This window comes from Neofelis nebulosa, chromosome 3 (assembly GCF_028018385.1).
Source record: "Neofelis nebulosa isolate mNeoNeb1 chromosome 3, mNeoNeb1.pri, whole genome shotgun sequence".
NCBI classification, from domain to species: domain Eukaryota; kingdom Metazoa; phylum Chordata; class Mammalia; order Carnivora; family Felidae; genus Neofelis; species Neofelis nebulosa.
In genome coordinates this window covers 205,195,659-205,221,580 of record NC_080784.1, presented here as the reverse complement: position 1 = coordinate 205,221,580, position 25,922 = coordinate 205,195,659, and the positions used below count along the sequence as shown (strand labels likewise).

The window sequence follows — 25,922 nt, the reverse complement described above, 5'->3', positions numbered from 1 at the left end:
GTGGGAATGAGAGAGCTCATACTTAAATCGCGCGCTCGTGGAAAAGGAACATACTCCTCACCACACCGGATGTAGGTCACATGGGCTATTTCTACGTCCTTGCGATTACAGAATAACTTGATTGATGCCTTGCAGGTTTTCATTTTCGAAGAGGAAGTTTGGTTTGAGATCTTCTCTTTCAACGCTTTATCTTAGAAGGGGAAATTTCTATGTTATCCAGGTGTTTGGTTCTTTTTCAAGCCACTGTAATAAAGTGGTTGTTATGTGTCGGGCTCAGAGCTAGGTGCCCTCCGTGGTTATTTCCTTTCTTCCTCAGAACACCTCTGGGAATGAGGGCGTGCTCTCCCCTCTGCCTCGCAGAGGAAGGGGTGAGCGGCCCCATCCCCACGGCCCGCTCTCCTCCCGTGGTGGGTGTTTGAGCTCACTCTGAGGCCAGGGGGACTCTTTCACAGTAATAGATGTTTGTATTTATTTTGAAGAAAACCAGTGTACTGAGTGCTCTCTTACTGAGTGAAATGATGAGTGGAACATAAATTGTACTTGTTTAAACACATTCATGCTTCTGTGGGCTTCGGGAAGCACCGTCTCTCCCTGCCCACGCCGGAGCCGGCCTCCAGCGTCCCGTCTGTCGGAGGCTTGCAGGCCGACAGTGGGTGTTGGTTGAGTAACGAAATTATTTCGTTAAAAATGTTCTTTTGTTAGGTTGGTGAGCTTTTTGGAGGCAAAAGCAGAAAATCTACACAGAGGGGCCCATCATTACACAGGGGTAAGCCGTTTGTTTTCGTGGGGCCACATTGTCACCTCCAGGAATTGCCCTTTCCCGGGGGTGGGGGCTTTCCTGAGCGCTCTCTGTTCTAGGCTGATTCTGCAGTTTAGATCGTGATAGTTGTGATTGTATGTGTGGGTTAAGGCTGGTGATCGTGAGTCCCTTCTCACTGGCCTTCCAAAATACCTTCCCTGGAATTTAGTTCAATACGGACGTCATCCCTGTTTTCCTTATCCTTCTCTCTGAAGCTTTTAAAACTGCAGGACCGAGTGCTCCATGACGTCGTCATCTACTTGCTTGGGGACGAAGACCCCAGGGTGCGACACGTTGCCGCAGCTGCACTGATGAGGTAGTTACCGAGTGTCTGCTCTTTGCTGCCTTTCGTGGTGAAAGCGCTAAATGGTACGAGGAGGGGAGCCGGAACGTCCAGAGAGTAGGTCAGCGTTCCTAGATCGTGCGCGCCCACCTTCAGCCGCTCTGAAACCATCAGGACAGGTCGTATTTACCCCCGCAGGAGTCTACCGGGAGGCTGGAACAGCAACAAAGTGCTAGCTCCCTAGCGTCAGGGGGACACGCTCTCATTGTCCGAAGCCTGGGCTACAGAGAAGAGTCAAAGAGGAAAGTACAAGTCACCTTAGCTTCTCCCCTGGAGATGCTCACTGGTAGCACTTTGATGCATATCCTGCATAGGAGGCTCTTTTTCAAACTTGAGACAGACGCCTGTGATTCTGTAAGCTGCTCATTTCCACTTACTATATTATTAGCCTCTTCTGCCCTCAGACTTCTGAGACAGGAACCGTAAGCACCGCTGTTGTGGGGGGCAGCACCCTGGATTCGGTGTGCATGTGCTTCTGTACTGAAGTGCGTGACACATCCCACAGTGGGAGAGCAGGGAAGGCTCTCAGCAGCGTTTCGAAAAAAGAGATTTTGCTTAGTGGCCAAGAATTTACTCTGGAGTTGCGATAAGCTTTTATATAAATGTTATTTGGTTGAATGTTAAGTTTTCTTTGACAGTAATGGTCAGTAAATATTATTGCACATAAATGTTTATGTACACATTTTTTCCTTAGAATTAATTCCTGGAAATTGAGTTACTAGGCCAGGCTTTTTGGTGTTGTTTTTTAAAATTTTTCATGGCTTTACTGACATATGATTTTATAGCCCTTAAAATTTACCCATTTTCAGTGCACAATTAAATGATTGCTAGCAAACCCGCAGAGCCGTGCAGCGGCCTCCACGGCCCCAATGTTAGGACACTCCCATCACCCCACAAAGATCCTGTGCCCGTTTGCAGCACCTCCCACCCCCCAGCCCCAGGCAAGCACGAATCCACTTCCTGTTCTGGGCATTTCCTACAAATGGGATCACACGGTAGGTGGACTTCTGCTCCTGGCTTTTCTCACATAGTTTTCGAGGCTCATACATGCCACAGTGCGGACGTGCGGTTCGTTCCCTGTGTTGCCGGATGCTGTTCCTTTATGTGGATGACACCGTCCGTGTCTGCTTCGTCCACTCACCAGATGGCTGTTGTTTCCACTTCTTGACTACTATGAATTGTGTTGGTGGAGCATTTGCCCACAAGACTCTGTGTGGACATATGTTCTCATTTCTTTTGGGTCAGCACCTAGAAGTGGATTTTTTATGGGTTTTGGTACTTACTGTGAAATTGCTCTCCAGAAACATACCTGGGTTTGTACTCTTAGGACCAGAATATGATTATGCCTGATTCTTCCCACCAAAACAGACATTTCCAAAAAAGTGAAATATGTGTCCGTTGTTTAGGCAGAAATTGGTTTTTCATTTTAAAATAACTTCTCTTTGGGATGCCTGGGTGGCTCAGTCAGTTAAGCGTCCTGTTTCTTGATTTGGGCTCAGGTCACGGTCTCACAGCTGTGAGATTGAGCCCCTAGTCGGACTCCACGCTGCGTGTGCAGCCTGCTTAAGACCGTCTCTCTCCTCCTCTGCCCCCTCCCCCGCTCATGTTCGCTCTCTGTTAAAAAAGAATGATAATAGGGGAAAAAAAACCTTACCTTTTCTAAGTAACACAAGTTTACTGCACAAAATTTAGGGAAAATACTAAAATGGAAATAAAAATCTTTGTAATCCAACCACTCAAAACCACAGTTCCAATTTCATGTGTATCCTTTCTGTTTTCAGTGTCGTCCTTTGCATTTCTTTGATTGCTTGTGAGATGTACCTTTTCACGCACTTAACTACGTTTGTCTGACTTACCTAATCAATGATTTTGGGCCTTTACCATTTCCTGTAAATGATAGCCACTTATTTTACCTTAGAAGAAAGTTGTATTTATCAGTATGTCTCCGTGGAGGAGAGTGATCTTAATTAAAGATACTGGGGTTTGCAAACCAATGTGATAAAATAGTTGTTTCTATAAGTTATGAGCCACGTCCACGAGTGTGTGAGTACGTTCGTGTAAAATGCACACGGAGTGTCAGTGGCAGAAGTGAGCCCTTCTGTTCTTCTACGAAATGGTTCTGTATTGTGCTTCCGAGTTGAGTTTAGATTTGTGAGGGACCTCAGCCGGAGCTTTGCCATCTGGGAACGTGTGGGACAGTTTTGCAGGCAGAATTGCAAAGCACGTAGGGGCCAGCCCCTGGCATTCAGATCTGCTCTGTGCTCAGTACTTTCTGTGGATGGTGGCTTCATGTACTTGTTCATGGTGCTCAAGATGATTAGAAAGAGAACTTTATTTTTTATTTATTTTTTTGAGAAAAAGCACACGCAGGCCTGTGCATGTGCGTGGGAGTGGGAGAAGGGCAGAAGGGGAGAGAGAAACTTATAAGCAGTCTCCATGCCCAGCATGGAGCTCGATCCCACGACTCTGAGATCATGACCTGAGCTGAAATCAAGAGTCAGATGGTTAACCCATTGAGCCATCCAGGTGCCCCCGAAAGAGAACTTTAAATCAGAGCATTTTATTGTATGTAGAGAAAGGTACAGACAAAAAGGAAGTACAGCACCTAGTTATTTCAGAGTTGGTGTGATTTGTGTGGGGGTGATCGGTCCTGTGACTGGAACCCCCTGTTCTGGCGTGCTGGAATGCCACCCTGAAAAAGGGAGGTGGTGGTCTGTGGGTAGACCGTGTTTCAGGCTTAACCACCTTGATGGAGAAGGGTGATGAATCCCAGGTGAGTTTCAGATACTTTTCTTAAGTAAATAAACCTTACTTTTATGTTAGGCTTGTCCCGAAGCTGTTTTATAAATGTGACCAAGGACAAGCCGACCCAGTGGTGGCTGTGGCAAGAGACCAAAGCAGCGTTTACCTGAAACTTCTCATGCACGAGACTCAGCCCCCATCTCACTTCTCCGTCAGCACCATAACCAGGTACATGAGCCGGGTGCGTCCTGAGGTCGTCGGGAGGAGGTGCCCTTTCCTGATGCCTCCCTTTTGGGCTTTAGTCTCTAACGTGTGTTCTAGAGAAGAAGCTTTAGGTGAGAGTGTTCGAGTAGGTGGTCTCCTTCGGTGGGATAGTTCTCTGTTCGGGATGTGCCGTCCCGCCTCTTCACTTGATAAACTCTGCCACCGTCGCGGTGGCCACATCAGACATCTTGTGATCCATTCGTTACCAGCCACGTACCAAGAAGTGTATTTTCGTGTGTGACTCCTGGGCTGGGTCTCAGCTAAAAACTTGTCCGTTAAGTTTCCTCAGTTAACTTGCGCTGCTAGTGCGGAGTCCAGCTCAGTTGTCAGGCCCCTCGTTTTGAGGCGGTTACAGAGTGGCAGCGGCAGTTGGGCGGTCTGCAGCGATCACCGTCATGTTTGTCGTGCGAGCTCCGGCACGCCCCGCGGGTGGTGCCCACGGGGCCCCCCAGCTGGTCTCGGGTCAGAGGCGGGGACAGAGGAAGCCACCAGAGCCGAACCGCTCCCAGGGAGTGAGGGTTCCTTAGAGGCTGAGTCTGCACAGACACCTGCAGAAGCGATACTAGGAGAGACGTCATGCCACTTTAATGCTCGGTTTTAAATGCTATTTGAAACATGAGCTTTGTTTGTGACTCTCCTGTTAGCGGCAGTTTCTAAAAAGCTTGGACTAAGTGGCGTCGAAGCGGAGAAGTTTGCTCTGAATTTGAAACTCGGCTTGTCGGATTTTGAAGCTGTTCCTAACTAGATATTTTCTCTCCTCGTGTAAAGATTGCTTTAGAAAAACACACGAAAATAATTTTCTCAGAGAAATCCCTCGCCCCTCTGCCCCCCTACCCGCTTTTTTTTTTTTTTTTTTTTTTTTAAACCCTAAGAAGTGGCATTTTCTTCTCTCTGAAAAGAGAGACAATTTATTCAGGGTAAATATTCCTTTAACAGAAGAAACAAAAGCCACATGTGAGTATCTGGTCGTCAGGGGCTGAACAAACCTTGGGTAACCTGCCGTTTCAGAGGGTCATTTCAGAAAGTGACGATTTCAGTGCCAGCAGGGAGGAGTGGCACATTGCCTGGGCACCGGTTACTGGCCGCGGCCCCGAATCTCCCCCTCCCGCCTCCGGCCTCGGCGAGGTGGCTGTGGTGGCCGTGGTGGCTGCCCGTGACTTTGCCGCCTGCCGTTGGGGAATTTATGGGAGAAGAGAAAAGAACTATTCTCCTGAGATTCGTTTCTGGGACCTGAGGACCCCGAGGGATTCAGAAGCGAACCCAGCACTAGTCCTGCGGGGGCCCCGCTGGTAGGGCAGGGGGCGGACGGCCTGCACGTAGCTTCACGAAGGGTTGAAGTCCGTGTGCCAGGAGAGGGGTGACGGAGAGTCCGCGGTGCTCCTGCACTGGGGAGAATGCTTTCTTCTTTCCTGGAATCAGGGTAGCTTCCAGAAGGATTTCTTCCAACTTCGCAGTTTGAAAAATGGGTGCTTTTGGCAGGTGGGGAGATTTCAGGCGAGGCTGTGGTGGGGGGGAGCGCTGCAATGGGGTGGCCGCAGGAGGGTAGGGATCATAGTGACCGGGTGTGTGTCTAGCCTCTCGTTCACCTCAGAGTCAGGACTGCTGTAACTTCCTAGAGGCTTTAATCTTAAACTTTGAAATGCCATTTGCATTTTGAAACTACCGTAAGCTTTAGTGGTAGATTTGAAGTCTCCGTGTTTCCGTGTTTTTCTTATTAGAATATACAGAGGCTATAACCTACTGCCGAGCATGACAGATGTCACTGTGGAAAATAACCTCTCGAGAGTCATTGCGGCAGTTTCCCACGAGCTGGTCACGTCGACCACCCGAGCACTTACAGTAAGTCCCCTGGGTCGGTGTTCTCGAAATTGATTGTGGGTGGTTTATGCGGTTGGTTTTTAATGGTGACGGGAGGTGCTTGCGTTCGAGGTCTTCTGTGTGGGGCTTATTCCCTAGGACTTGTGTCCCAGGGAGCAGAGTCTGGGCTTATTGGAGTGGGCGTGCGAACAGCCATTTTGTTTCTGATGATGAAAGTAACACGTGCTCATTGTCAAAAAATTCAGCCAGTGTAGGAAGACATGAGAATGGGAATAAATACTCCCATAATCCGGGTTGGTAACGGGTCAGAAGTTCAAACTGCCTCTGATGTAACGGACTCGGTGAGTGTGTGATGGGCGCTACGGGGAAGAAGCAGACACACCAGCAAAGGTTTCTGTGCGGTGTAATTACACGTGTCGTCGTTTGCGACACTGACGTGGAAAAGAGCCGTTGCATCCAAGAGTGCAAGGGTGACCCGATTCCGATTATGACGGAGATCTGTATGTGCAGCAGAAGGTTCACACACCTGTCATTGTGGTGCTTTGGAGAGTTTTTCATTCTGTAGAGAGACGGAATCTGGGTTACAATAGAGAGACCAAAGGCCACGTGTGATTATGTACAGTCCGATCTCTGTTGGGAAAAGTCGTATTCACACATGTACGTTTCTCATACTCAGGAAAACGACTGGCAGAAAATGGCCAAAGTGGATTTTAGGACTACGATTTTTGTTTCATATTTTATCAGATACTTATAAATTTCCTAAAATGAACAAGGGTGACTTTCATAATTAGGAATAGAGGATATTATACAAAGTTGCGTTAATTTGCTGTTTCCCCCGTCATTTATTTTATGTGGCAGAAGAAATACTTGCATATTGTAGAAAAATGCCAACAATTATGATTGGGTTGTCTTGATAAGTATATAGTGCCTTTTAAGCCTTAATATTGTTTGGCCTCTTTGTAGTTTGGTCTTCCCTGGATTTGTTTAAAGTTATCATAAGCTTCATTTATTTGTATTTATTGTGGCTTCCATGTGTCGGGCACTCTTCTAGGCTTGGGATGTAAACACAGAGAGGGTCCCTGTCCTGTGCCTCTTGCGGCCTGGTCAGGAGGTGGACATCAGTGAGCTCCCTCCAGCACGCAGCAGACCAGGGCATGGGGAGGGCGTGGGGCCATTGCCACTGTGAGCAGAAGGGCTGTGCCGGCTGCCGGCCTCCCGTCACGGCATAGAACGGTCCCTCCTTAGCGCCTGTGTCTCACTTGTCCAGTTCTGCCCTTGAAGGACGAATCAGTCCCCTGGTAGGACACATATCGTGAGACACAGATCTCAATTCTGTTTTCATTGTTTGTACTTTCTGTAAAGGGTAAAAGGAGGGTCAGTTTGATAAACACTTTTCGGTGCCTGGGTGTGATTTTCCTGTCTTTTCCTTCTTCAGTTCGGATGCTGCGAGGCTTTGTGTCTTCTTTCCACTGCCTTTCCAGTCTGCGTTTGGAGTTTAGGCTGGCACTGTGGGTATGTATTGTTCTCAGCATGTGGCTGTCTTCACTTACGTTATCCAGACATCGTTACTGGGATCTCCTTGTTTCTTTCTTAAATCTTGTATCAGTTTGACCTTTTGGAAAAATACCCAGCAGAATGCTGGGCTCTGCCCTTTTAGCTAGTGACAGAGCTCCTAAAGATCTGAATTCGCTGTGACTCCCGTGGGTGTCGGTTGCCCACTTGTCAGTGCTTTGGGGGATTTCAGGGTGTGACTTGGAGATTCATTGTAGGGAATTCACATATGTTGGCAAGACGTCTCTAACTGGCTTCTCTCCAAAAGTCTTCGCTGTGTATTAGAAATTTGGAAACATTTTTTGTTTGAAACCAAATAATATGACCTATTATTCAAAATCATGATGAGCTACAGTGTGTAATTTAGGAACTCGTACTTATATTAGCACTTGTCATTTAAAAATGATTTTCTTCCAGGGGATGGCCCTAATAGCATCTGTGAAATAATTTCAAGTCTCCTGTGACATAAGAAATAAGCTTTTACTGTGTGTACCAATGACTGAGAAAAATTTTGGGACTCACCATCGGTTTTTTTTTTTTCCAATGTTTATTTTTGAGAGAGAGACAGAGCGTGAACAGGGGAGGAGCAGACAGAGAGAGGGAGACACAGAATCTGAAACAGGCTCCAGGCTCGGAGCTGTCAGCACAGAGCCCGACGCGGGGCTCAAACTCAAGAACTCTGAGATCATGACCTGAGCTGTTGTCGGACACTTAACCGACTGAGCCACCCAGATGCCCCAGGGCTCACCATCACTTTAAAAAAAAAAAAATCTTTTTTTAGTGTCTATTTATTTATTTTGAGAGAGTGAGTGTGTGAGTGGAGGAGGGCCAGAGAAAGACACAGAATCTGAAACAGGCTCTATCTAGCCTCTGAGCTGTCAGCACAGAGCCTAACGCGGGGCTGAAACCCACGAACCGCGAAGTCATGACCTGAGCCGAAGTTGGATGCTCAACCGACTGAGCCACCCAGGCTCCCCTCACCATCCCTCGTTAAAGTAAACCTGCAGATTTGTGTCTGTGTCAGCCTATGACCAGCTAACATTTGCTTGGAGTGGGTGGATTGCATCCTCCGGTCTAGAATGATTGCTTCCCTCTGTCCACAGGTAGTTACTGAGCAGCTGCGGTTTCTGGTCATAGATCCAGTGCCTGACCTGACTCTGGGCTACTTTGGCATTGGAGTAAAATATGCTAAGTCAAAATTCGAAGAAAGTTAAAAAGTTATAAAAGTAAGCAGTTTCAATAGTTTTAATCAGATGTGCTACCTGGTTTCATTTCTCTGATTTTTGTGGAGCTGAGGTGTATGTGCAGGAAGGGTGTTAGTTAACAATAGTAAAATCGCTTTGTGAGCTGGTACAAAGCGTACGGTGATAGGCCTTCGTGGTTCATGGGAGAAGGCAAGACTGCTTTACAGCTTTTGTCATCTGACCTGCCCGTGTTGGCTTCCAGGGCACCCCCGCTGAGCGTGTCCGGTGAGTCCAGGAAGAGCTGTACTGTTGGCATGGCCACGGTCATCCTCACCTTGCTCTCGTCAGCTTGGTTCCCGCTGGACCTCGCAGCACACCAGGATGCACTGGTGCTGGCCGGAAACCTGCTCGCAGGTAGTGGCTCGGAGGTGGAGCAGGGGCTTCGGTTCCAGAGCTGTAGGTTTCTTTTTGAGGGATGGGGTGGTGCGCACGCGAAGGAGAATATCGTGAGGCCGTCGCCAGGATGGCTCCAGCCCTTCGTCAGAGTTCCCGACGTCAGCAGCATGCATGGATGTGAGCTATAGGCATCTGTCCTGGGCCGACTGTTTTAAGGGAGCCCTTTTCCTGCCCAGCCCCTCAGCCACAGGTAAACCTGTTCCTGATTTCATTTTAGTGGGCACCATGTGCCAGGCACAGTCCCAGGCACCACGGCTGTAAGAAGGGCGGTGTGTGGGCTCCGTTCACAAGTCACGTGTGGATTCAGCGGGTGACGCATGTAAACTAAGTACAGTGGCTGCCCAGAGTGGCCATCATCGCTCTCTTTAAACACCAGGCGGAGGGCGTAGCCTATTTGAAGGCATAGAGACACAAAAAAATTTGTGACATGTGAGGACTGCAAGCAGTTTGGGATGTTAGGTGAGATGAGGACTGACAGGGAGGATGTAAGGAAGGAAGGCCACTGAACTTGACAGGTGGGCTGCCTCGCTAAGTGCTCCTTAAGTATGACGACCTATTTGCTGTGCGACGTCATGGCAGAGCCTCATGGAGGGGCTGGCAGTGGGGCTGGTGCATTTGCATGGTCCGGTCCTTCAGCGGCTTCAGTGTGGCTTGGAGGAGAAGGTAGGGAAACCCGCTTAGGAGGCTCACGTCGTAGTCGAGGTGAGAGAGTCTGAACGGGATAAATGGCGGTGGGCTGGCTGGAAGAGGATGCAGGGGGCAGGATCAGCAGGCCTTGGCCCCCGGTTCGATTCGGGTTGAAAAGATCCGGGGCGCCTGGGGTGATTGGCACGTCCTGACTGGGCGTACGTACTGTGGTGATGTCAGGAAGGTCCACCGGCTGGAGGTGTCCAGCAGAGTCAGAGTGGATGGGTCTAAATGACTTGCCTACTCATTCCTTTCCCCCACATTGTGCCGCATCACAGCCAGTGCCCCCAGATCTCTGAGAAGTTCGTGGACCTCTGAGGAAGAGGCCAACCCAGCAGCCGCCAAGCAGGAAGAGGTCTGGCCGGCTCTGGGTGACCGGACCCTGGTGCCCATGGTGGAGCAGCTCTTCTCCCACCTGCTGAAGGTGATTAATATCTGCGCACACGTGCTGGACGATGTGGCTCCTGGACCGGCAATAAAGGTGACTTGGGACTCAGCCGCCGTTTAGCACAGGGTGACGTCGTGGGTGTCAGACATGCCTTCGTGACTCATCTGTCCCTTCCTTACTCTTTTTTGCTTTAAATGAACAAAACCGCTCATATGGTGACATTGGATTTAACGCCATAATATGTCAACCAATTTATAGCTCTTTTGGTACCGTCATCGGTTACTGTCGTCTCTGAGGGGAAAGCTATCTTTATTCTTGGCTTTCAGCATTAGCCAAGAAAGCTCATAAGGAAGTTGCTGGCTTATTAGGTAACTAACTCATCTGCTGTCTCCTGGAATGTTGGCAGATCGCTCTTCTGTGAAGTGTAGTTCTATCAAATCAGCTTCCCAAGTGGTAAATTGTTTGCACAGTGAATAAGGTAGATGAGCTCACTTATAATTGTATCCGATTATTCGCACACTCCTGTGTCCTCTATCTCAGGTTACTTCCATCTTGAAAAAACTCCTCTAACTTCACATTCTGCTTCGACAGCCGCTTGGTCTCCTCATCAGTACGAACCTTTCTGAAGAGTGCCGTCTCCCCACTTAACACCTTAGGGCCTCCTGTGGCTGCAGCCGTCGATTCCCCAACCTCCAGGGGGTCGGCTTTCGGCCACCACTCTCCATAGCAACTCTCCCTGCCAAGATTGGTCCTTGGGTCTCGTGGGTACCTCTCGGGTCCTGTCTTCTCCTGTGTATCACTCGGTACCGCCACGCAGGTCCTGAAACAGTCATTCCTGCTGGTCTCCGGGTTTCGTCTCTTGTTTTTCTCCAACCAGTCTGCTCGCCGGGCCCTCTCCTGGTTTCACCTCTCTGCCCACCACTGATGATCTCCAGGCTCTGTCCTAGGTTGGCCTCTCTTGATATTTCCTGGGCCAGTTCTGTCCAGTACAACTCTCTGTAATGGTGGGAACATTGATGTCTAGGCCAGCCATGACAGTAGCCACCAACCACACGTGGTGACTGATCACTTGAAAAGTGGCTAGCGCAACTGAGGAACTGAACTTCTAATTTTGTTTGTCATTAAATGGCCACGTGTAGATAATGGCTCCTTTACGGGACGGGGCAGCTCAAGGTAGTCAGTCCTGCTCTTACCGTTGATATTTAAACGTCAGAGACCCCAGGTGTGTCTTTGGGGTGTCAGTCCAGGGACGCACCATGCATCTCCTTGGATGGCTCGCAGACCTCAGGTGTGCTCTGGATCTGAGCCGCTGAGCCTCGCCCCTGCCCGTGCCTGCCGTGCTCCCCTCACTTTGTGCTTTGTCAGCTGCAAACATGGTGGTCATCATAGCTCCTTGTTTCATCAAGTCCTGTGTTTTCCCTACTGAATATCTTACAAAAACCCATATACATGTGCACACATGCACGTACATGTACACACACACACACAAATGCACACATACCCGTATAGGTGCACACGTACATACACACTTCTCTGTGTGTTCACTGCCACTATTCTGGTGCAAACTGGTGACCTGATGGAGTACTGCTATAGCCTCTTTTCTTTTTCTTCTTGTTGAGACCACATGTTAATGAATACACCCTGCAACTCCAGCATAATTCGTATGCCATACAATCCTTCTGCTTACAGTGTAGGATTTGGGTTGTTTTAGTACGCCCAGAGCCACTGGGCCATCACCACCACCAGTGTAGAGTCCAGAAAGGAACACGATACATACCTTTAGCTCTCACCCCCAGCCTCTCGTGCTCCCCCAGCTCCAGGCAGCCACCACCTACTCGCTGTTTCTGTGGACCTGCCCGCGGCGGACACGTCACGGGAAGGGACTGTGTGGTCCATGTCTCGTCGGTCTGCGCTCCTGATGGCAGCTTTTGCCACGCTCCGTCCGCTTCCCTGACGTTGTGGGGAGAGAAGCAGAGCTGAGGCCCAGTGCCCACTATGTGCCTCCTGCGGTTCTGTCTCTTTCCAGTGGACCCCTAGCTCTGCTGCTCGTTAGCCTTGACGTTGAATACGTTCCTTCACCTCTGAGCTCGTTTCATCATTTGAAAATGGGTTCAGAACGTTGCTTCGTACCCTTTTTCCTGTCCTGGCTCCCACAGAGTGCGCTGGTTGCCACTGGAGGTGATGGGTGGGCCCCGCCTGACCCCATTCACGGTCCACCTGTGAAGAAGTTCTGGGTCAATCCCCGCCACGTGTGGTGGTTGTGTGGGTTAGTGTAGCTGGTACACGTACTGCGTGTGAGCTCCGTAAATGAGGATTCCGAGAAAAACCAGATTGCCTGGGTTGCTTGCTCTGCTCTGGAAATGGGAAACCACATCTGCGAGTTTCAGTTTGCATGCTGGTTCTACTTCCTTCACAGACTCTGGTTTTTGTTGCAGGCAGCCCTGCCGTCCCTAACAAACCCTCCTTCTCTAAGTCCGATCCGCCGGAAGGGAAAGGAGAAAGAGCCGGGAGAGCAGGCCTCTGCGCCCTTGAGCCCCAAGAAAGGCAGTGAAGCCAGTCCAGGTATGAAGCGTTAACGGGCAGGGGACATGGTGTGTGTCATCCAAAGCCAGGACTGTGCTTATGTTCGTGCCAAAGCTAATGTGGTAACTTGGCATTTTTTGGAAGTAAAATGCATGGCAGTGGAGCCGGAGGAAGAGTTTCCTCAGGGTGAGTTCAGATGTTGAATATCATAAATATCCCTGACTGTGTCCAGACCGTGTTCTGGTCTTGAGTGGCCACAGAGGTCTGCGGGCATCGGGCCCCTAGCAAGGAGCCCTGCCTGCTGTCCTCCCCGTCCCACTTCTCCCTGCAGAAGAGAGTGGAAGAGACCCGAGTTTGAGTCGGGGAGGCGGTGTAGACGGCTGGGAGCAGAGCTAGCGGATGAAATACTTGGTTCTGACATGTGAGGCCCTCTCCAGTTGGAAGGGGCAGGTTTACATTTGGGCGCACTGCAGTAGGGTTCGGTCATGTGAGTGAACGGGACCCAAAAGCTCAGATCGCGGAGCAGCTTCTAGACCTGGGACGGTCTCAGGACAGAAGGGGCCACGGTTTCGGTGGAACCTTGCGGTTTCCACCGACCAGGCAGCCGCTGTGGGCTGGGGAGCCAGGGCGACCCGTCCTGTCCCGCTCCCATCAAACCTGTCAGCACACTGCCTCACGGTGCCTGCACAGTTGTGGTCTCCTAGTCGTTTTGCTTACAGAATGTTTACGGGAAGGCTTTTTAAAAGCTGCTCTTTTCTAGGGATTCACTATAGGACGCAGGAGGATTTGCCAGCTTTAAAAGCTTCAGAACTTTACAAATGTAAAGTTACCAGTATGTCACTGATACTCTTTCTGGTGGATTAAATCAACTAAGGGCTCCAAGTTGAAGATCTTTAAAACCCGAGTACTATAGTTTCCATATAGTGCTTGGCATTTTAATATTTCATGTCCATTTCATGATAATGTGTATGCTCTTTACAGCGTTTAAGCACGTTGGTTGCTTACAGGGCCCGTGACCTGCACCGGCCAGGGCTCAGCGCCGTTGTGCGCTGGGAGCCTCAGGGAGCCTCAGGCTCCTGGCAGTTGTGTGATTGGCCGGAGGTCACTGAACTAGTCGTTCCTCTGATTGGCAAACTGGCAGCGAGACCGTAACAACAGACAGTAGCCTTACACCGCTGTTTTCCTTTTGGTCTTGTTTTATTTTCTGGGGACTGCCTGGATCCTACTTATGTTTATATGTCAATTTTTTGTTACTTCTGGTTAATCGAAAAGAGGAAGAATTTGAATTTTATTCTACTAGAATACCTTTAAAAGCCATTATTGCTAGTAACTTCTTTTAAACGTGGCAAGTGTTTACTTTTGATCTAAAAGTTTATTTTGTGTGGTGTGTCTTACAGCCTCTCGACAATCCGACGCCTCAGGGCCTGTTACAGCAAATAAGTCCTCATCACTGGGGAGTTTCTACCACCTTCCTTCATACCTCAAATTGCACGATGTCCTGAAAGCTACTCACGCTAACTATAAGGTACCGACCGCTCCTTTTGTAAAAATACGCACGTGCTCATTTCTAATAGATCGTGGATGTGTTTGTTAAGATTCGCAGCTTGTGTGTGTACATACATGTACATACGAGACAGCGTGGGGTGTGCGCTGTGACGGTTTTTTCAAGTTTTGTCTTCAGCTTTGTTTATGGTAGCTTTCATCATATCCAAACGTAAGGTTTCTGCTGGAGTCGCGGTCTCTCTGTGGGTTACCGGGGCCGTGTCTGCGCCTCCCAAGGCCACCCCCCACCTTTAGAGATTTTCTGGCAAGACTCTGGGACTGGCGTGTAGTCGTTCTCACAGCTGGGACTTCTACCACAGCGTGGAGTCTGCAGGGATCCGTGCACAGGCTTCCCGTGTTGTCTCTGTCCATTGAGGGCCACAGAGCAGCTTTGTCCCCCGAGCAGCGGAGGCTTCCTCTGCCTGGCACGAACTGAAACCTCAGCCTCGCAGAGGCAGGTGTGCGACGTAAAACGTGGGATTCCTTCCCAGAGTCCAGGCTCAGGGAACCAGCCCTATCAGGGAGGGTTTTCTATCAGCGTGGGGGACCTTCGACTGGTCAAGTGCGTGGACACCACCAAGGGCCCACCTTACAGACCGGTTTCTGTCTGTTCTGTTAACTCTTCTGCACGGGTATGTTTCGTACCTCGGGCCTTCTCACACTGAGATGGTTAAGGAAAAATCTACCACCATTTCTCATAGGGCTTTTCATTGGTTAGCTGCCTGCCCAGTTTCCCTGGCACTGTCTCCCAAATAATCCAGTTTTCATGCACTGACTGATCTGAAATATGACCTTTATCAGATACTAAATTCTCATAGTTCTGTATTTCTACTGTTTTGTTACATCCATCTGTCTATCTGCTCATCTTTTAGAAGCACGCGTGCTGATTGTGTAGCTGCTCGGTATATTTTTTGAGGTGGTCAGTCCCCCCCATTCTCCTTCAGAATTTTTTCTGGATGTTCTTTTCTTACTCATTTTTGCATGTGAACACTAGAATAAACTAATCTAGTTCTAAAGAATCCTGAGAGTATTTCCATTGGGATCATGTTAATTTATAGATTAATTTGGGGAGAACTGGTATCTTAGATGTTAAGTCCACCTGTCCGGAGTGTGGGATGCTTTTTTGTTTATTGAAAACTTCTTGTATATGCCTCAGATGTACCTGAAATTTAAAGAATTTGAAAAAGAATTTTTGAAGATTACTTCACACAGATGTTGCACATTTCTTGATAAGTGTGTCCCCAGATGGTCATTATCTTTTGTTATTGATATAGATATTTCTCAGGGTTTTTGTTTGTCTGTTTGTCTGTTTGTTTGTTTGTTTGTTTGTTTGAAAATGATTTATGAACTTTACCTGGCTTTTTTTCTGAAGGATATCAATACCTTTCAAAGATCAGAGTATTTGACCACATTTTACAGAAGATTCAGAGGCTCTTTTTTAGCCAGTGTTTCTCATGTCAACCACCCACATAGCAGAGGGCACGGGGGAAATACCGCACAGAGGTGTTTCTTTTCTGCCTGTTCTCGACTCCTGTCCTGAGTCCTGGGGCCCTCTTGATGATCCCAGTGTCGGCTCCCTCTTTATCATTTCCCCTCCGGGACATCCTGGGCTCCACGCTGTACCCCGTGCATTGTGGCCCCCGGTGTCCCGGATGCCTGCCTGGATCGGTGTGTTTGGAGTGCCTGGCACATGTGATATCCGTCACACTGCCCCTCCACCTCCTTCATTACTTCTTTATTCCCTCTGTTCTGGCTGTACTCCCACCCTGGCCCTCGTTGTCCGCCCCCCTCAGAGCCCCGTGGCCCTGCTTCTCACCTGCGACCTCTGTTCTTTGTCAAGATAGGCCTTCCCATGCGCATGCCCCTCGCCCCCTCGTTCTGTCGTGCCTGCTGGAGGTGAGCCCCTACCCTCCTGTCCCTGTGGGTTGTGGCCCCATGAAGTCACCTGTCCCTGTGTCCCCACTCGCCCTTCCTCTGCCTGCTGGAAACCACCTCACGGTGACACAAGAGCATCAAGGTTTTCATCTTCTGTGTGTGTCTCCCCTGCCGTCCTGCCCCTCGGCCCAGGAAGTGCTTCCTCTGTCATCACGGCTGGCTGGGTTTGATTTCACGGAGCAGACTCCATTCTCTGTTGTAGCGCTTTGCGTGGTTTTTGCCAGTTTTTATTTTTATAGTTGATCCCTCCCCTTCGCCCTTCATATCCTTGGACCTGACTCATTCTCAGCCTGTTAAATAGGGGAGTTGATGCATCATTTAATTCAGCTGGGCCCTTTCGAATTATAATTTAATCCATCTTAAGATGAATTTAATATTTTGCTAGAGCCAGACCGAAGGGCGGTTTCTGGATTTGATCATGATTCCCCGGGGGATACGAACATACGTGGAACACAACGTGTATTTTATAGGTTTTGACATGGTGCTTATCAGATACTGGTTGAAATGGACACTAAATTTTTTTTCTCGTAATAGAAGGTCAGAAATTGTTTCTTTCAGCAGCATCACTATAAGCTGGAAGATGCCTTTGAAAGGTTACAGTTTTATGCGGTTCCTTTCCAGGGCATTTTCCCAGCACTGAAAGCGAATGAACAAACAGAAACCCCCCAGATCGCGGGTGTTAGAGCAGCCCAACCGGACGCTCTCACCGCGTGGACAGCACGTGTCTTTGTTGCAGGTGACGGAACAGGACAGTGCCAGTAACCCTGTGTTCTTTCCCTCCGCTTCCCAAGGTTACCTTGGACCTTCAGAACAGTGCTGAAAAGTTTGGGGGCTTTCTGCGTTCTGCCTTGGATGTGCTCTCTCAGATCCTAGAATTGGCAACTCTGCAGGACATCGGGAAGGTTTGTGTTTCGTTTCTTCCCCTCGAGCTGTAGCTGGGGAATCTGGGTGCGTTCGGAAGGCGGGAGCAGCTTGGGGAGAAGCTTCCACGACCCCCGGCTGCTGCGTCATGGTTCCTGCCTCTGATTCTTGTGTCAGCCTCACGTTGGGGGTGTCCCACTTCCGTCCCATTTTCAGGGTTTTTCTGTATGTTAGCCTCGACCCAGTTCATTCTAGAATATTGGTGTGTGTGTGTGTGTGTGTGTGTGTTTTTTAAATATGAAATTTATCGTCAAATTGGATTCCATACAACACCCAGTGTTGGTGGGTTTAAACCGTGGTGGCAGTCCCTTTGCTTTCTTATCTGCCCTTTGCAAGCAGGAAGGGCGAAAACGGACGTGAAGGCTGCGTGGCTGGCTCCTCTGATGCCGTGGGACAGCAGAGCTGTGGCTGAAACTCCTGGGCTTTGGCTCCAAGTCCGGTATCCCCTCCCCCTCGTCCTACAAGGGGGCGCTCAGACACAGGGACAGATTTTAAGGACGTGTGAGGTGAACGCCCATCTCGTGTGTCCGCATCCCGGGCCTGTAGGTCACATTTCACTGCGGTCGCTTTCCCGGGTGTGTCCCCTGCCGGCTCCCGGGTGCCCTGGTTCTCACGCGTTTCGGAGTCAGTCACAGGGAGCTCCCCCTTCAAACGTGTGTCCTAAACATGAGGCGCGCTCAGGAAGTTCATGTGTTTTTGTCTTTTTCTTCACATGTGGAAGTTACCTAGTTTTTGTCATCACAGTATGCACATTGTCTTGTCTCCAGGTGCTTCTTGGGCTCTTTCCCAGGTCTGTGTATAGTGTGTGCACTTGTTTTGATGGCTGGATAGTGTCCTGTTCTTAATGGTGCTCGGTTATTGTCCCCTCTGAGTGAAACTTGGCAGAGTTTTTTTCACTGCTGCCACCTTCTCGGTGAGACCAGCGGGGCCGTCCCGCCCAGGGCGCTGTACGCTCTCCCCGTGTGGCCCTGTCAGCATGGCGATCTGTTGCTTTTCTTCTCTCAGGCCATCAGGTCCTTAGGGCCTGTGGGCTGTGTGTGGATAATGCATTGCAGCAAGATAGGGAATATGATGCATTTTAAATTTGAATGTTCGATACGCTGAAATGAAAACCATCTAACTGGGATTTTTAAAATAATAAAATTTTCCTATTGAAGGGAATTAAGATGACTTTGCGGTCTATTGTTTTTGTAGATTTTCATCTTTGGGGAGTGTGGTTCCTTTTTTCTTTTTACCTTTTTATTTTGACTGCCACACACGTACAGCAGTAGTTGTTTTTCAGTTACGGTCAGTGACTTGATCGAAGGTTACATTTATCCTGATATGTGAAGGTAAATAATTAACAAGTCACAATCTAATTAAGGTTGACGTTACGTGATCTGTGTATTCCTGAGAACGGGAATATAGTTTTATGTGTGTGTGTGTGTGTGTGTGTGTGTGTATGTATATGTATACATATACATATATATATATACATAAAGATATATTTAAAAGTGTGTGTAGTAACTTCCATTTCTGAAGATCCTTGTATGTGGGACAGGATGGCCTCTCGCCCTCTCACCTTGGTCCTTATGGATAAAGATGGTTTTGTGCCCCTCGGCTTCCGTGTTGTTCTGAGTTTATCTGTTGTGCTGTTGGGTGGGAGAGGCCCGCTTTAGCTGCGGCCTTGGCTTTCCCCAGGCCCCCTGGTCTGTACTTTGGGAGCCTCTCCTCCCTAACTGCTGAGTCTTCGTTCTTGGTCTTTTTGAGAAGAGTAGAAACCCCCCAGGGTTTCTTTTGCGCTCGGCCACTGGCTGTTTGCCAGAAGTCTCCTTGGCCGACGGCTGTGCGGGCGAGGCTGGGCCCCCGCCCCCCCCCCCCCCCCCCCCCCGCCCCCGCCAGACCCACGCTGCCACTCGCCATCCTGCTGCTGCGGTTGAGGCGGCAGGCGCCTCCACCTGCAGGCAGCGGTGCCGCTGGGTACGCGCGCCGGACACGCGCTCTGGCGCCGGGGGCCCGAGCCTCACGGACTGCTTGGGGGGTGTGACCTGCACAGCGTAGGAGCGGGTTTTCCTCCCGTTGCCGTGAGCTTCTCTGGTTACAGCAGGTGAAGGCGGAGAGAGATTTGAGAGTAAAGAGTAGAGTTGGTTTCTTTTGTTTTTCTGAGTTCCAACGCGGGGGATGAAAAGTCATAATTCTACGTTCTTGACAAATTGTAGTCTTATCTTTCTTCTCGTCTAGACCTTGTTTATTCCACACCCAACTTTTATGTAATTGGGATGTATTCTGAAGTGCGATTTGTCTGTGTGTTGGTGATTTCTCTGGCCGCTGTTCCATACACACTTTTCCATGCGTCTCCTTATTGCTGCCCGTATTGTAGTTATGTCTTCTCTGGCCTCTCTGGAGACTTCACTGGTCTTAAGTGGTTTCGCTTTTATGTGCCTCGGTGTAACTTTCCTTACATTTCTTGTGCTTGGGTTGTTGAATTTAGACCTCTGGCTTCATAGTTTTCTTAAAATTTGGGAAGATTGGGGCCATTATTTCTTCAAATATCTTTTTCTGGTCCTGGCTTCTCTCCTAAGGGGACTTGAATTACCTGCGTATTTGGAATGCATGAGGTTGTCCCTTATGCGACGCACAGATGCTCCTTTTAGGTTATTGTTTTCTCTCTGCATTGCATTTTGTGTGGCTCTCACTGCTGTATCTTCAAGCTCTCTGGTCTCTTCTTCTGCAGTGTCTAGTCTGACTCTTAATCCCACCTAGTGCATGTTTTCACTAACGTTGTTTTTATCTCTTAAAGTCTGATTTTGGTCTTTTTAAAAAATCTCTTATATTCCTACTAAAGTTTTTGAGTGCAGAGAATACAGTCATAAGGGCTTTTAACGTCCTTCTCTGCTAATTCTAAAATCTTGGCCATTCTGGGTCATTTTTGATTGATTATACTCCTCATTGTGCATTGTGTGTTCCTGCCTCTTTGCCTGCCTGGTAACCTTGATCAGATGCCAGGCATCGTGAAATGTTATTGGATGCTAGACGTTTTTGTACTCCGGTAAATCTTCGTGAGCTTTATTCTGAGATAGAATTAAATCGTGTGGGAACAGTTTACGTGCGGGTGTTGCATTTGTGTTGTTAGGTGGCCTGGAGCAGTGCTCGGTCCGGGGCTAATTGTTCCCACCACGGAGGCACGGCCTTCCTGAGCGCTCTACCTGGTGCTCCGTGAGTTATTGTCCTCCCGGGCTGGGGGCGACAGTAACTGTCCCTAGCCCTTTGTGGGTGCCAAGCACTGCCCCGTAACCCTTTCTGGTGATTGTCCCCTGGCCCTGGGGACTGGGCCAGAGTTCTGTCTGGGCAGCTGTCCCGTTGAGTCCCCACTACTTCAGCTTCCCAGACTCATAGCTCCTCCTGACTCGGAGTCCCTGGGCTGCTCTGTGCCCCCCCTTCCTCGTGCCTCGACCTGGAAGCTCTCACAGGGCGGTGGGCCAGTGCGGCGTGGGGCTCTCCTCTCTTGTCCCCGTCTCTCAGGGTCACTGTCCTTCAGCGCCTGCTGTTTGGCATCTTGTCGCTGCAATTTCACACAGTGTCCGGTGTTTCTTTTGGTTGTTTGGGTGGAAGGTGTAAATGGGCCTCTCGCCTCGTTTTGCCAGAAGGGGAAACCTGTCTGTATTGCCCCCATGTTGGTGTCCTCTTGCTCCGTGTGCTGACGTCACCACGGCATGTGTCCTCACCAGCGTTCAGGGCTCGGTGCGGTTTCTGGTGCCACCGAGCCCTCCGTGTGTGTTTGTTGGGAGACAGGGTCCTTTGCCAGAGAGACCCTGATCTGGAAGGCTCTAGTTGTAATTCTCTGTGTTCACATTTACCGGATGCCAGCTGTGGGCTGGTAAAACCAAAAAGCAACACGTAACAAACTCACCCTGTAGGATGCAAGCTTGAATGCTTAGAGTCTAATTTGAGTAAGTCAGAATATTGAAAATGTATACATGGGCCTCTAGTATTGGAAACCAACAAAAGTCTGTTGCTCTTCGGCACAGAGGATTGTGGCGAACAAGCGAGGCGAGAGGCCTCTTCCGTCGGGTCGGTGTCAACGGCAGCCCTGCTGAAGGAAGCGGTGGCTGGCGACCAGACAGGCGCCCGGGCGCTGTGCCGCTGACGCCGAGCGCCTGCTCTGGCGGCGTCCTGACATTTCGTGTCTTCGTCCTTCTCGGTGCCCCAAGAGGACACGGGGTGCCTCGCATCTTACTCTCGATGCGGTGAAAGTAGTTTGTGCGGGCGGTCGTTTTTGCGGATCGCCGTAGACGCTGTGGGACTCTGGGTAGTAAATCCCACAGGGTGCCCGTGTGCTCCGTGCAGCTGGACGTCCGTGGGGCTTGCGGCTCCTGCACACTCTGAACTCCTTCCCTGACCACAGGGCTGGGGGCAGAGTGGCCAGTGGATAGCTGGTGAGCGTCCCCGAGCAGGCGAGTGAGCGAGCGAGGGAGTGGCGGTGGCGCCTGCAGGAGAGGCTGGAGGGAGCGGTTCAGGTTTGTCGTGCTTCCTGCCGAGCTCCGTTCACTCTGGCGGATCGCCAGCTTCCTCTGGTCAACTGTGGCTCGCCACCATGGGAGGCCGCCCGGGAGTCACCGACTTGCGTGTGTTCCTGCTTCTTCTTCCCACAGTGTGTCGAGGAGATCCTAGGCTACCTGAAATCCTGTTTCAGTCGAGAACCGATGATGGCAACTGTTTGTGTTCAGCAGGTAAAAATGTCATTTCCTGGGCTCATCTTCTAAGCCCCACGCCCTGGGCACGGGGACAGGATGCCGCTCGTCCTTTAGAAGGCGGTGCCGGTGGCACGGCCGGCAGCCCCACGGGTCACATGTTGGCTCGCCCCGATATCGGGCACAGGGCTCCTCGTCCCGCCCCTCTGGGTCTGGCCCCTGCAGCCGGACTCTGGCTACGCGCTGCCATCGTGGTGTCTGTCCGGGCTTTTGCTTGGAACGCTGGGTCCAACAGAATCGCGGAGGAGGGCGGGGCTCCTGGGGTTCTGACTTACCGGCTCACGTCGCCCTTCGCGACAGCAGTCTCGCGTGGTGCCGATGGCGATCGTCCTCCAGGATGTCAGTCTGGAGCTTTGCTAACACAGCCCGTTGCTTTTAGCTGGGTTTGGCACGGCCCCCCGGGAGGCTCCCGTGTGTTCGCGCCGCGCTGAGCCTCATGCTGATGGCTTCACTTCTTCCCCTTTAGTTGCTGAAGACTCTCTTTGGGACAAACTTGGCCTCCCAGTTTGACGGCTTGTCCTCCAACCCCAGCAAGTCCCAGGGCCGAGCGCAGCGTCTGGGCTCCTCCAGCGTGAGGCCGGGCTTGTACCACTACTGCTTCATGGCTCCCTACACCCACTTCACCCAGGCCTTGGCCGACGCCAGCCTGAGGAACGTGGTGCAGGCAGAGCGGGACCACGACGCCTCAGGGTAACCTTGCGCCTGTGCTGGCCGGGGCGGTGGCGTCGGGGAGGCGCTCCGGGTACGAGCACGCAAGAGCTGGCGGTGAAGCGTTTGCAGAAGCCGAGAGCCGGCCGCTCTTCCGGCGCCCACAGACCCCCTTTCCTGTAGGTGCCGCACGGGCGGCATCTCCCAGGTCTGTGCTAGGGGGAAAGAACGGCCTCCACGTGGCACGAAAGTGTTAGCGTGTAAGTGTCCTTGAAGGGCATAGAGGACTCCCGTACGATAGTACTCTGGGTTTTACGACCTTGCGGCTACAGGTCTCTCTTCAGTTAAATTTATGCTTGTGTTTTTGATGCCTGGAATGCGGTCGTTGTTGCTTAAATAGCCGGAGCTATTAGCAGATATTTGAGTTGCCACTCTGTGTAGCAAGAGAATTGCTCCGTGCCACGAACAAGAGAACTCCTTGTTTCTCCTTTTGTAGATGTAGTGCTAAAGCAGCTAGAGTTAACACACTAGTCGGGAACTGAGGAGAATGCCCGTGTTTGGTATAAACAAAGAAGCGAGGAACCGCGTGTGTGTTACTGTCATCTAATTTCATACGTGTTTCTTGAAAAGGCTGTGGTTGACGTGAATGTGTAAAGAAACTTTTTCCCAAGAGAACCAAGTGAGATCTTCTGGGTCACTGAGTCTTTCAAGTGAGCGTCACCTTTGTGGCCTCACGGCAGCCCGGGTGGCGTGGCGCTGAGCTTCCTGGGGCAGGCAGCGCCCTGTCTGAGTGCCTGCTACCAGTGACAGGACTGGCTGGCGGCCCCCTGCGATCTCAGCGCGGCCTGCTGTCTGTTAGACAGGAGCGGGTGCGGCCGCGTGGCGTGGCCGCCTCGGTGCTTTCGGACTTGGACGTGTTCTGATTTTGTGGACGTGAATTGGTTTGGCCTGGAGTGTGGCTGAGGACACGGGAGAAGACTTACGGCTGTTCTTTGCTCACTTTTTTCCACCTGCAGGTGGTTTGACGTGCTTCAGAAAGTGTCTACCCAGTTGAAGACGAACCTCACCAGCACCACTAAGAACCGCGCAGATAAGGTGAGTGAGAGGCGGCAGGCTTCGGTGCTCAGCACTTTCCAGCTTGGCTGCTTGAAGGTTTTGGTTGAAGTCTAACTCAGTTTGTTCTTTCTTTTTTTTTTTTTTTTTTTTTTTTTTTTTTTTTTTTTCCATAGAACGCTATTCACAATCACATTCGTTTGTTCGAGCCTCTGGTTATAAAAGCTTTAAAGCAGTACACAACCACAACGTCTGTGCAGCTACAGAGGCAGGTCTTAGATTTGCTGGCACAGCTGGTTCAGTTACGGGTCAATTACTGTCTTCTGGATTCAGATCAGGTTTGTCACCTTTAGCTTTCATCTGCCATACCTGTCGTAATTTAATAAAAATTACCTGTAGCAGACGCTGAAATCTACCTTTAAGAAACGTGCAGTTTGCTATTTGCACACTAGTTGCCGCTCCTTACCTGTTTCACGCGCCAGTGTCCAGGGCCTGGGTGCACGGAGCACGCACTCCTGCCTGTGTGAGGCTGTGTCCAGGTTATCAGCCTGTGTGCGTGCGTCAGAGGCCTTCCTGCCCACTCACCCTCCCCACCCCAAGACGAGTGAACTTAAATTGTAAGGTACAACGAAGATTTGTTGTTTGGGGGGCATTTTTGCAAAATCCAGAGACTTGCTTTAAAGATGCTATCAATTATGACGTTTGCTTTCGAGCAAAGTAAAGTTAGTTCACATCTTCCAAGAGGAACTCGTGCTTCGAACAGAGTTGGATGCCAAACTGGCCCTAGTCCAGTCCTGGAGTGCTGCTGCGCCCTCGGGGTCCCCTTCCCTGTCAGCAGCCCTCAGCATCCGCCCCTTCGAACGTTGGGGTGTGCGGGGAGAAGGTGGACCCATGCGGGCACCTCATTACTAAGCCAGTCTCGGGCCATCTGTGCCGCTCAGTGTGTGTGAACCGGAACCAGCGAGTCGCCGGATAGGCCTTTTCTGTGCTGCTCGGCGTTTCCTGTTTCTCCAGAGCTCTCACCCCCTGGTTCAGTAAACGTACTTACGGGATTTCTGGAAGTGTCCTGAGCTATGCCGTCTCACAGAATACCTCTGAGTTCTTGTATACAAACACGTTTGTCTGCTGTCGGGAACTTGTTAAAAATTTACACAACTAAGTAGGAAGAAAAGTAACCTAGTTTGCACATTTTAATTATTGATGTGAAATTTTTATTTTCCTCTGTAGGTGTTTATTGGATTTGTGCTGAAGCAGTTCGAATACATTGAAGTAGGCCAGTTCAGGTAACAGCTTTTCGTTCTTTTAGATTTCTTGTCCTCATGACAGTTATATAGAATTTTAGATTGTTAAGATGAACATTTACTTTAAAGGATTGTGAAGCGTTTTTGCCAAGTATTTTTTTTTTAAGCCGAACTCTGATCAACACGCTGTGTGTTCTTGTTTCTCTCGAAAATTGAGGAGTAAGTATCTCAGGATTTGTTTGGCAAATCTTGTTCTGCACCTGGGAATTACAGGTGTCAGTTTTCATGTCACATCTCAAAACATTTAATTGTGGTAGCGGGGCGCTAAACCACATCTCGTCTGCCGGAGCACTAATTGTTTCAAACTTCTGAGAGAAAACACATTTTAGACCTGGCGGTCTTCAGCAGAGGTGGTGATTACACACTTGACTTAGGTGACTTGCGGCTCTTCCTTGCCGGACCGTAAGGTTCGCTACTTTCTCCTACGGCACTTACGGCTGTGTGAGTGTAATGACCACGCGTTAGAATCGTTCGGTCTCCGAACTGCAGGTGACCCTTGAATAACGTGGGTTGTGGGGGCCGGCCCTGCACCCTCAGAAATCCCGTTCAACCTGTGACTCTCACAAAGCTGACTACCAAGAGCCTACTGGTGACCAGAAGCCTTGCTGATCATGTAAATACTCGCTTACCACGTGTTCTGAGCGTTCTGTGTATTCTGACAATCCAGCGAACCAGAGAAAAGAGAACGTTGTTAAGAAAACCACGAGGAAGCTAACGTACGTTTGTGGTATTGTACTGTGTTTATAGAAACCCCGCGCTTTATAACCTGCGTGGTTCGGGGCTCACCTGTCCTTAGTAGATAGGGATGCACGGAGAAGAAGGATGCATTCTCAGCATCCCTTGGGTCTGGAGACCCGGAACTTTCTTACTCCAGTTATGCGACATCTTGACTGCATGATTTGAGACAAGTTGCTTTGTCTCCTTTGAGTCTCAGTTTCTTCAACTGAAATGAGAAGGGGCAGGAGGAGAAGTAAGAACGTTGTACCTCTGGGCGTCCAGTGCTGTTGGGTGTTCTGCAGCGCTCTCACTTAGCTCTG

The 25,922-nt window shown here is 50.1% G+C and overlaps 1 protein-coding gene across 3 annotated transcripts in view; it reads left to right on the top strand.

The window, feature by feature from the left end:
- HTT (huntingtin) overlaps positions 1-25,922 on the top strand; it is a 151,034-nt gene that overhangs the window by 54,583 nt on the left and 70,529 nt on the right. For all 3 annotated transcript variants that reach the window (XM_058719605.1, XM_058719606.1, XM_058719607.1), the window contains 15 exons: positions 703-766; positions 1,015-1,115; positions 3,966-4,112; positions 5,867-5,987; positions 7,402-7,478; positions 8,964-9,115; positions 10,123-10,325; positions 12,668-12,794; positions 14,153-14,280; positions 17,024-17,134; positions 21,785-21,862; positions 22,350-22,573; positions 23,548-23,626; positions 23,761-23,922; positions 24,812-24,867. In XM_058719605.1, coding sequence (XP_058575588.1) covers positions 703-766; positions 1,015-1,115; positions 3,966-4,112; positions 5,867-5,987; positions 7,402-7,478; positions 8,964-9,115; positions 10,123-10,325; positions 12,668-12,794; positions 14,153-14,280; positions 17,024-17,134; positions 21,785-21,862; positions 22,350-22,573; positions 23,548-23,626; positions 23,761-23,922; positions 24,812-24,867 — 1,830 coding nt within the window. The remainder of the gene's footprint in view (positions 1-702; positions 767-1,014; positions 1,116-3,965; positions 4,113-5,866; positions 5,988-7,401; positions 7,479-8,963; positions 9,116-10,122; positions 10,326-12,667; positions 12,795-14,152; positions 14,281-17,023; positions 17,135-21,784; positions 21,863-22,349; positions 22,574-23,547; positions 23,627-23,760; positions 23,923-24,811; positions 24,868-25,922) is intronic.